Below are 11,837 nucleotides of genomic sequence, written 5' to 3'. Positions count from 1 at the left end.
GGCTCGATCCCAGGACCCTGGGATCATGACCTGAGCCGAAGGCAGACGCTTAACGACTGAGCCACCCAGGCGCCCCTGGATTTTAAAGTTTTAAACAAGTGATACATAAGACAAAAAGAAAGAAAAGAAAGAAAAGAAAATTAGACCATCAAAGCTTGTGACTTACAGATTTTTGGATTTCCTTTAATAGGAAACTTCACAATCATTTCCTGGGGATTTGTGCAGATGAAAACAAATGGAGAATCAGATTCTTGACTCATGTCTGGATACTGCGAAATATAAAAATAACAAGTTCAGACTAGTTGGGACAGATTTTGAATTTCAGGGAGATCAAAGGATGTCCCAGATTTCACCTCAACATTCTGATGATAGCACTCTCCATTTCAGTCAGGTAAAGAGGATTATGCTCAACAAGCAAAAACAAACCTTCCCTTTCCCCAGGCCTTAGAACGGTACTCTTATGCAGTCTATTGCCTGCCATTTCTGACTTCCTATAATGGGAACAACTTCTTTAAAAAAGGATACCTGATATTTTCCCAGAAGAATCAGGACAGACTGTTCTTTTAACATAAATGACTGAGAGTTGGGAGATTCAGAGGTCTCCTTTGGGAACATTGGGCACCCCAGGTTAACTTGAGTGAAACACTGGAAGGTTTAAGAAAAATAGAGGACATTTGTGGAAATTCTGCCAGAAATAGTCAACAGAGCCCTTCTTTCACTAAAAGGAAGGAAGATGATTCATTCTGAAAGGTATGAACATGCAAAAGCTGTTTTGCTGGATGCATTCCAGACTTACTTAGGGTGAAAAGGTAACTGGTAGAGCAATTTTGAAAATTATTTAGAAGCTTCCTTTGGATCTCTCATCACAAATCTGTGTGAATACTTAGGACTTGTGTTCCTTCTGCAAAGACAGACACAGAACCTAGAGTAAGACTAGGCTGGCCACATAATCACAATTTAAGGCACAATGGAGGGTTGGCAGAAAGTGCTCTCTAGCAATGCCCAACTGATTTGCTGTTTCATTATTTCCTATCTTTTATGTCTTGCATTTAGCATGTTTGACAAATATGACTCACAGGCTATGGTATTACCAAAGGAGCCTTTCTCCTAGTAAATACCATCACAGCTATAAACTTATTTTCCATTCTTATTCACCTGCTAAGATACGTCCTCTAAAGATCTAAGGCTTGAAAGTAGAAATGGAGGTTTCAGTAAAATAAGAAAATTAAAATTTCTTTGTAACTAGTGGAAACATAAATAGTTAAAACTTCTTTACTGACCACTTGACCACTGTGTCCTAGGTGGTAAGTAATGCTGTGGAGAAAACAAGGGATTTTTAGCACCTTTTGGTTCTGCCCACATACCATGGCTTTCTGTGTGAGATAGGTGTGGCAGGCTTTCTGTGTGGGACAGGTGTGGCATGTACTTTGATAAAACATAGCTTAATATCAAGTATCAGACACAATTATATTCAGAGGCAGGGTCAAAATGTTCACAGTAGAGAAAAAAAGACTAAAGATGAGAAGGAAAATGCTCTTCTTTCCTTATCCCCTGGATCTTTAGAACTCAAAGAAAAGTAGGTTCCAGCTGTTAGGGCTGAGGTGTTTTGGCACGAATAAAACCAGAGGCTGCCATTGAGATCTTTCAACCAAATTCTACAAAGGCCCCAACAGCAACAGTCACAATCCACACCTCTTCAGTTTTCCTACTCTCCCCCCTCTGTTTAGCATGTTGAGGCAGAGGATGGTGCTGCCAGGACCTCACAGCTCTGCTTTTCCAGAACTGCAAGCCATTTCAATCATTCTCTCCTCTTTTTCTGCCTCAATAAATGTTCCCTCTCTACTGAATCAATCCCATTAAACATACTTTCTGTAATGTCTGCCATAAAACAAAATCTCTCCAAATCCCATTCTCCTCAAGCAACTGCCCCATTTCTGATTCTCTTTACAACAAAATTCACTAAAAGACTATGTATGCTCCCTGCTTCAAATTCCTCTATTTTTTTCTTAAATTCATTATAAATAGGCATTCACTCCCATCACTTCACCAAAACTATTCTTGGTGAACTAAAGGTCATTATTCACTTTCATGTTGCTAAATCAAATGGTCAATGCTCAGTTCTCAACTTAATTGACCTATTTGTAGAACCTGACAGAATTCTTCTCTCCCTCCGTCTTGAACACATTCCTCACTTGGCTTCCAGGATATCATTCTCTTCTTGGTTTTGCTATTTACTGACTGTTCATCACCCCATCCTTTAAATGTTGGGAGTGCTTCAGGGGTTAGGCCTCAGACCTCTTCTCTCTCTACATTTACAACTTTAGTGATTTTCTTCAGTCTCAGAGTTAAAAAATAAGGTCCTGGGACGCCTGGGTGGCTCAGTCGGTTAAGCATCTGCCTTCGGCTCAGGTCATGATCCCAGTGTCCTGGGATTGAGTCCCACATGGGCTCCCTGCTCAGCAAGGAGCCTGCTTCTCCTTCTGCCTGCCACTCCCTCTGCTTGTGCTTTCTCTCTCTCCCCCTAATAAATAAAAAAAATTAAAAAAAAAAAAAAGGTCCTGAATCTTTAACTGTGAGAGGTGATGGCTGTTATCTAAATTTATTGAGGTAATAATTTTGCAACATATACATATATCAAATCATTCTGTTGTACATCTTGAACTAATACAATGTTACATGCCAATTATATCTCAATAAAACTGGGAAAAAATGAGGTCCTGGAAATGCAAATCTAAACCACAATGAGGCACTAGAGTTCATGCTTAGGGGATGACCATAATAAAACCAAACCAAACCAACCAAAAAACATGGAAAATAACAAGTGTTGGTAAGGATGTGAAGAAATTAGAACCCTCATGCATTGCTGGTGTGGATGTAAAATGGTACAGCTGCTGTGGAAAACAGTTTGGTTTTTGTAATTTCAAAGAGTTACAAAATTACCATAATGTCCAGCAATTCCACTCATGGGTATATCCCTGAAAGAAACTGAAAGCAGGAATTCAAATATTTGTTTACCAATGTTCATAGCACCCAATAGTTTCCCCAATCCAAATGTTCATCAATAGACAGATGAACAAAATACGGCACATACACACAGTGGAATATTAAAAATATTCCAGAAATTCTGATACATGCTACAACATGAATCAATCTTGAAAAATTACACTTAGTGAAATAAACCATACACAAAAGGACAGATATTACATGATGAGTACCTATATGAGGTACTTAGGATAAGTGAATTCACAGAGACAGAAAACAGGTTACTAGAGGCTGGTGGGGAGGAGGAAGAAGGAGTTATTATTTAATGGGTACAGAATTTCTGTTTGAAATGATGAAAAAGTTCTGGAGATGGATAATGGCAATGGTTGCACAACATTGTTAATGTATTTAATGCCACTGAATTGTACACTTAAAAATGGTTAAAATGGTAAGTTATATGTTATGTATATTTTGTCACAATACAAATAAAATTTTAAAAAATAGAGGTCCTGAATTCATTTCCAAACCTGCTCTCTTATCCATTCCCCCCCCTTTAAAATGAATAATGAATGAATGGATAGCCAGGCTATTAGCTATTCCATCCTTCCAGTTGTTCAGGCCAAAACCCCCACAACCAACCCACTGAGAAATCCTGTTAACTCCACCTTGAAAGGATATCCAACATCTCACCACTTCCTCAGACCTCCACAGCTACTTCCCTGGTCCAAGCCATCATGTTTCCCTGGATTACCACAATAATCTCCTAATTGTTCTGTTTCTGCCCTTAACCTCTCTCTTTTCTATTTTTAACAGGGCAGCCAGAACTATTTTAAAAATATATATCAGATCATGTCACTCCTCTACTTAAAACTCTCTAGTGGCTTTTCATCTCATTCAGAATAAAAGCCTAAGTCCTCAGCGTGACCTTCAGGTTCCTGGACAGTCTGGCCCCCTATTTCCTCTCTGACACCTTTTCCTACTACTTTCACCCCCACTTTCACTCCATTCCAGCCACATTGGCTTCCAGGTTGTTCCTGCCCTTGGGTCTTTGCACTTGCCTATTCTCTCTTCCTGGAATGCTCCCACCCCTGCCACCACCCAGATATCCACATGGCTTCTCTCTTTCTTCAGAACTCTGTTTAAATGTTTAAATGTCAACTTTGCAGTAAGTCTTCCCTAATCATTCTATTTAAAATCAGAGCACGAATCTCCTCACATAAGTTGTACTTTCAACTCCTCCTTTTTTTTTCCTACAGCACTTACTGTCATCTTAATACAATATAATTATTTAAATTTTAAAATATTTTATTTTTAAGTAATCTCTACATCCCACATAGGGCTCAAACTCACAATCTGGAGATCAAGAGTCGCATGCTCAGGGCGCCTGGGTGGCTCAGTTGTTTAAGCATCCAACTCTTGGTTTTGGCTCAGGTCATGATCTCAGGGTGGTAAGATGGAGCCCCGCACCCAGCACAGAGTCTGCTTGAGATTCTTTCCCCTCCCTCTCCCTCTGCTCCTCCCCCTGCTTGTGTGCACGCTCTCTGTCTCAAATAAATAAATAAAATCTTAAAAAAAAAAAAAAAGAGTTGCACGTTCTACCAACTGAGTCAGCCAGGCGCCCCTAAATTTTTAAATCTGGCCTCCCTTTACGAGGATGAAAGCTCCATGAAGGCAAGGATTTTCATCTGTTTTGTATACTCCTCAGCACCTTGAATCATGCTTGGCACACAGCAGCCAATCAATAAATATTTGTTGAATGAAAGAATAATGAATTTATCAACTTGTGCATTAAGGTTATCTTTTTTTTTAAATGCCACTGCATATGTCATATTTGTTAATTGTTGACTAAAGACATAGTATTTTCTTTAAGATTTTATTTATTTGAGATAGAGTGAGAGTGAGAGAGAGCACAAGCAGGGGGAGCAGCAGGCAGAGGGAGAAGCAGACTCCCCACTGAGCAGAGAGCCTGACGCGGGGCTCGATCCTAGGACTCCGAGATCATGACCTGAGCTGAAGGCAGACGCTCAACCGACGGAGCCACCCAGGCACCCCACATTAAGGTTATCTTAACTGTGCTAAATACGCACACGCTGGGAATTTAGGACTATAGTTAGAACTATAGTCTTAGGACTATAACTCTGGGTAAGAGCAGGTGCTACCCTGTAATCTGTTATCCCTCAAGCTAAATTAGAACTTTTGTGTATTGGCAAGTGGGCCAATAAGGCCCTATGTTTAATATTAACCACACTGACAGGGGCGCCTAGGTGGCTCAGCCGTTAAGCGTCTGCCTTCGGCTCGGGTCATGATCCCAGGGTCCTGGGATCAAGCCCCACATCGGGCTCCCTGCTCTGTGGGGGCCTGCTTCTCCCTCTCCCATTCCCCCTGCTTGTGTTCCTGCTCTCGCTAACTCTCTCTCTGTCAAATAAATAAATAAAATCTTAAAAAAAAAAAAAAAACTACACTGACATATATTAACAGAGTAAGCAAATGTCAAATAATGGGGGAAATGATAGATAAATGAAATTATACAACAAGAGGTTCCTGGGACCCATTCGTGCGTGCCTCACAATAAACATTAAAATCAACTTTTAATCTAAATCCAAGTTTTATGTGAATATCCCTTTTTCCAAGCTTTTATACTGAATTTCAGGAGGCTTACAAGAAACAGAGCTGAAGAACAAAGCAGTCTGCAAAGAAAAAAGCAAAGTAAGACCTATGCATTGGGAAAAGGGGTAGAATGCATTAAAGCAAAGTCAGTTTGGCAGAGCTTCAGTACCTCCAGAAAAAGCATACTCTCTGCAACTGGGGCCTAGGCACTATGGAGCACATTAAACACTAACGAGTCAGTGACTTACAAGAAAGGGATTTTTGGTCTGCAACTCAGAAGACTAAAATGTAGCTGATGGAGAGAAAACTAAATTAGGGGCTCCTGGCTGGCTCAGTAGGTAGAGTATGCAACTCTTGATGTCGGGGTTGTGTTCAAGCCCCACATGGGTGTAGAGCTTACATTAAAAAAAAAAAAAAAACAGGGGCACCTGGGTGGCTCAGCCATTAAGCGTCTGCCTTCGGCTCAGGTCATGATCCCAGGGTCCTGGGATCGAGCCCGGCATCGGGCTCCCTGCTAGGCGGAGAGCCTGCTTCTCCCTCTCCCACTCCCCCTGCTTGCGTTCCCTCTCTCGCTGTGTCTCTCTCTGTCAAATAAATAAAAATCTTAAAAAAAAAAAAAAAAAGTAAAGTAAATTAAGAGAAAGGAGGTTCATATTTGTTAATAATATGAATAAACTTTGGATATCATATCCAATTTAGAGAGGATGCTAGAGGAAGGGTCACTGAGATAGCACAACAGATAGATGAGGGAATGTGAATTGTAAGATATAGCAACTCAAGCAACCATTCAAATTCAATAACAGATTCCTCAGGAAGTTGCTGCTGTTCTTGCCTAGGAAAACACGACTCCTATCACCTGGTTTCCAGCCTTGGGGGGTGGGAGGGAGGGTTGGGCCTACTCTTCTTTCATGGCTCATAAGTTTCATAGCTGTCTAACAACAGATAATTAACTACTAAACAGCCATTTTCTTCTCTTCTCCAGAGGAAAATTGTTCACCAGTCATTTAGAAAACATTTCTTTTGCCATTTTCAAAAGGGATAAAAAAAAAGTTTAGTAGTTTTTTGGCAATCACAACTAATTCAGAGCCAAGTGGCCATTTTCACCAACTCTGCAAGCCTCCATTTATTTAGTCCTTGTCCTGAAATGATTAGTAACTCCTAAACAATGTCACTCTTCCCAACAAATCCCCAGATCACCTATAAGTCTTATATCTCTCTCCAGAGGACTAAAAACTAAAGCAGGGGAGCCTGGGGGGCTCAGTCAGTTAAGTGTCTGCCTTCGGCTCAGGTCATGATCCCAGGGTGCTGGGATCGAGCCCCGCGTCGGGCTCCCTGTTCAGCGGGGAGCCTGCTCCTCCCTCTCCTACTCCCCCTGCTTGTGTTCCCTCTCTCGCTGTGTCTCTCTCTGTCAAATAAATAAAATCTTTAAAATAAAATAAAACAAACAGTTAAGATAAGTTAAGTAAGATAAGATAATTTAAGATAAGTTAAATAAAAGCAAACAGTTAAGAAGGAACTCACTGACAAAGCACATATATTTGCTATAGGTTTTCTTGGTTTGAACTTTGGGGAACTAGATAGGACATGAAATCAGGCTCTGAAATCTAGTTAGCTGAAAACCAACTCCAAGAAGATTGAGGTGATAATACCCAGAAAAGAGAGAAGGAAATGAGTCTGATAAAAAGGCTACAAGCACAACAGATCCAAAGAAACATCCTGAAAGCAACTGTGTTCTCTAATACTTGTTTACATTTTCCTTCAAATCAATTCAAGGTGTTCACAGGACACACAACTAGTACCTCAGGCCACACTCTACTGGAGGATAAAAGTTTTCTCACATCAATAATATATTGATCGTGAGGCTTTGACAAGATGACTACTATATATTTGACTGGAGTTGGATAAAGATCAGGCCAGCTGGACCAATGTGGGACAGCTGAACTCCCACATACTAGTACCCAATTCAAATCATGTGTTCAGTATCAAAGACGGGGGGTTACAGCTCAATGCTACAGAGTTCATACTTGCTCCAGGTGAAAAGAAAAAGTGATGAGTGACATGCAGCTTAAGGGCCTTAGAGCCATTTGTGGAAAATGATCTAGTTGAAGCCATATAGCATTGGTTTCCTGGTCCCATCCTACTCACAGTTAAGTTTCCACTGTGGCTTTCTGTGCCCTTTGAAATCCTAAGCTAGACCCTCCATACACAAGAGAACCTAAGCAAGTATATTTTCTCTAAAATTAACCTCATAGCTTTTCTGCCCTTACTCTTAAAGACCTAAATGGGAATCACCCATACATGATAGTTATTTTTGGTCTTAAATTTCATATAGCAGGCTTTCACTCCAACTTAAACTAATGAGAACTAAAAGAAAATTGCTCTTAATTAAAAGATACTACATTGTAAGGTCCTTAACCATTGACGTTGGGACTAGTAACTCAGAATACTAAAACTCCTCTTGACTTAAGGGATCTGACAATTTTAGAATTTATCTCCCAATGGCTGGTTGACTCAACTGAGAACTATTCTGAGGCAGAGCTCAGAGCATCCTTTGACATCAGTTAACCTACAAAGGTAGATCATTGTTAGGCAATCTGGTGCTATAACCATTAACAATACCCCTTCATAAAATGACATTTGTCTTTCAGAACAAAACAGATTAAAACATTTTTAAGCCATCCAAATAAAAAATCATAACACTGTGTGTGGAATAAATTTTTTTCTTAAAATTTTATTTTAAGTAATCTCTACACCCAATGTGGGGCTCGAACTCACAACCCTGAGATCAAGAGTTGCATGCTCTACCAACTAAGCCAGTCAGGCACCCCTAGAATTTGTTTTTTTAAATATTAAAAAAAAAATTGATTTTTGTATGGTGATTACATACTACAGAACATCTTTCTTTTACTGCTACAGTATAGGTTTTCTTTACCACAGGTCATTTAAAGTTATTTATCTTAAAAGAAAATTCTCTTATTTTGTATACTCCAACGGGACTAATGATATTACCATTCACCCACTTGCCAGAGACAGAAACTTGTTTATCTGAGACTTCTCTCTCTCACTTTACATATCCAATCAAATCACCAAGTTTTATAGAATTTACCTCCTAAACATTTCAATCATCTGTTCCTTTCTGTCCAACTCACCTGCCAGAGCAATAATAGGAATATGAACACAGTAGACCGGAGAAGGAAGTGATTAGTCCTGTCAGGGAGGAAATGGACTGACGTCTGGGAAGACCCTACAGAGAGAGTGACATCTGAGCTGTTTTAAAGGATGAACAGAAACTATCCTGGGGGACAAAAGTATGGAGACAAGATATAGGATGGTATACAAAGGAAGACAGAAATTCTTTTTTCAGGACTCACCTTTTTTCAGAAGCTTCCTGAACCCTCCCCACCCTGCCTCCAGCCAAGATGAGTTAGCAGTTAGGGCCTCTCTTTTGTGCATTCCTTTTTCATATGATAATTAGTATGGTTGGGTTTTCTTGTCTCAGTCTCTTCTAGTAGACTTAAAGATCCAGAGAGATGGGATATCTCGTTAAAACTCTGGATGCTTAGTCTTTAGCAGTGTGTGGCACATGACAGATAGTAAATACTTGCTGAATGTATGTTATATAATATTCTGAACAATAAAATTGTAAATTAGAGAGGTAATTTGCCACCTGGTTCATACAGTAGACTAGATGACAAATCCAGAAGCCGTGAACAGATTGCAAAAAGTTAGCAAGTCTACAGCAGATTCCTTCTAGATCAAGCAGACCACTTTCTCACTAAGCCTGGGTTTACTTACAGGTAAAATGAAGGTGTCACATTAAATGATTGATTCTACCTACATAAAACCTCTTACATCTGTCCCCCTCTTATCTAATTTCACTGGCATTATCCTAAAACAGACTTTTTATTTTTAATAACATATAATGTATTATTTGCTTCAGGGGTACAGGTCTGTGATTCATCAGTCTTACAAAATTCACAGTGCCTAGAACAGACTTTTAAACATATCTTGACCCTGGAAGGACAACTGCCATCTCATTAGTCTCCCTACCTTCAGGCTCTTCACTGTAATCCATCTTCCACATTGCAGCCAGATCCATTTTCCTAAATCAAGGCCATAATCACGTTCCAAACACCCCTCCCTCCATTCCACAACTGACTACAGAAAAAAGTCTTACCTCTAAAGCCTATCATTCAAAGCTATCTACCATTGGACCACAACATACTTTTCCATTCTTGTTTGCTGCTGCTTCCTCTTCTTCACCCATACTCATCTCTCAACAAACTGGTTTACTATTATTCTCCGGACAGGCCCATAACTTCCCACCTCACACTTCTCCCTCTCCTTGGAATATGCTTCTCAATCAACTAAGTAGGAAGACTTGAACAGCAATCCCAATTCTACCATTTACTAACAGTACTCAAGTTACTTTAACTGAGTCTTGAATTCCCTCATCCCTAAAAGAGGGGTAATGATACCTTGCTTGGAGCTGTTGTGGGGATTAGAACATACATAGGTCTGGCACATAACAGCTGATCAAAAAGTGATAGATTTTATTATTACTACCCTTTAAGGCTAATTCAAAAGCCATATTCTTTTTTTTTTTTTTTTTAAGATTTTATTTATTCAGGGCGCCTGGGTGGCTCAGTTGGTTAAGCGACTGCCTTCGGCTCAGGTCATGATCCTGGAGTCCCTGGATCGAGTCCTGCATCGGGCTCCCTGCTCTGCAGGGAGTCTGCTTCTCCCTCTGACCCTCCCCCCTCTCATGTGCTCTCTCTCATTCTCTCTCTCTCAAATAAATAAATAAAATCTTTAAAAAAAAAAAAAAAGATTTTATTTATTCATTTGAAAGGGAGAGAGAGCACAAGCATGGGGAGAGGCAGAGGCAGAGGGAGAAGCAGGAGCAGGCCCTCCACTGAGCTGGGAGCCTGATGTGGGGCTCGATCCCAGGACCTGGAGATCATACCTGAGCCAAAGGCAGACGCCCCACCATCTGAGCCACTCAGGCGCCCCTCAAAAGCCATATTCTTAATAAAGTCTTTTGGGATCCCTCCTAGCTGGAAGCAACCTTTCCTTCTTTTAAATTCCTCAGAGACACTCCACTTTTCAAGATAGTTACCTTGCTTTTTATTTTGTATTTGTTTGTTTACATTCATATTTTATTTATCTAGTAGTCTTTCAAACATTCTGAGGGCAGAACCAATGGCTGATTCACCTTTCTGTTTCTTTTAGTGTCTAAATCAATGTCTGATTTATGGTAGACACTCAAGTATTTATAATAATACTTAAGAAAATCTTAAGAATTAAATTGCATTTTCAGGGGCACCTTGGTGGCTCAGTCAGCTAAGTGTCTGCCTTCAGCTCAGGTCATGATCCCAGGGTCCTGGGATCAAGCCCCATGTCAGGTTCCCTACTCAGCAGGGAATCTGCTTCTCCCTCTCTCTCTGCCCCTCTCCCTCTGCCCCTCACCCACCACTTGTGCTCTCTCTCTCTCTCAAATAAATTAAATCTTTAAAAAAAAAAGAATTATATGTTCATTCTCAGATGAAAAGCTAAACATTAAAGAACTTACATAAATGCATAGATAAGTGTTAATATTTCCCTCCTCTGTTCAGGATAAGTACAAAAGAAAGTATAATGCTTTCTGGATTATTAAAAAACATACAGGGTTGTCCTCAACTCAGCATGTGGGCACTCAACACTAAGGTTATAAAACAACTGTAAAGACAGTCTGTTCTGACCTAAAAGTTCTAGTAAATATTCTAGTCTTCATGAGAATTCTGAACATACATTCCCTGTTTCACTCAAGTGAGCTGTGATTTTAAAGAACTGCCTAGGGTTAGGCTAGTTGTGGCAGACACACAGTTCCCCTCTTTGTTAGATCTCTGACACAGCCCTCATGATCCCTTAGGAATACACATTTTTAGGTTTATAAATATGCAGGTTTTCTCAGTACAACAGAGAGGACATTTTCACATATATTTTTTTAAGGTTCTATTTATTTGTCAGAGAAAGAGAGAGAGCATAAGCAGGGGAGCGGCAGGCAGAGGGAGAAGCAGGCTCCCCGCTGAGCAGGGAGCCCAACATGGGACTCGATCCCAGGACCCTAGGATCACGACCTGAGCTGAAGGCAGACGTTTAACCAAATGAGCCACCCAGGTGTCCCCATTTTCACTTTTTTTTTTTAAGATTTTTTTTAGGGGCGCCTGGGTGGCTCAGTCGTTAAGCGTCTGCCTTCGGCTCAGGTC

The 11,837-nt window shown here is 40.3% G+C and overlaps 1 protein-coding gene across 5 annotated transcripts in view; it reads right to left on the bottom strand.

Annotated features, from left to right (window-relative positions):
* TRIP4 (thyroid hormone receptor interactor 4) overlaps positions 1 to 11,837 on the bottom strand; it is a 65,563-nt gene that overhangs the window by 8,598 nt on the left and 45,128 nt on the right. For 3 of the 5 annotated variants that reach the window (XM_034994848.1, XM_034994852.1, XM_034994851.1), the window contains one exon: positions 167 to 269. The exons of 1 other annotated variant lie outside the window; for it this stretch is intronic. In XM_034994848.1, the coding sequence (XP_034850739.1) occupies positions 167 to 269 (103 nt within the window). Of the gene's footprint in view, positions 1 to 166; positions 270 to 804; positions 902 to 11,837 lie in introns of those variants that run through there. One more of the 5 variants, XM_034994850.1, reaches the window with a different exon arrangement.

Source organism: Mirounga leonina, unplaced genomic scaffold (genome assembly GCF_011800145.1).
Source record: "Mirounga leonina isolate KUSES-001 unplaced genomic scaffold, KU_Mleo_1.0 Mir_91, whole genome shotgun sequence".
Classification (NCBI taxonomy): Eukaryota; Metazoa; Chordata; class Mammalia; order Carnivora; family Phocidae; genus Mirounga; species Mirounga leonina.
This window is presented reverse-complemented; position numbering and strand designations above follow the sequence as displayed.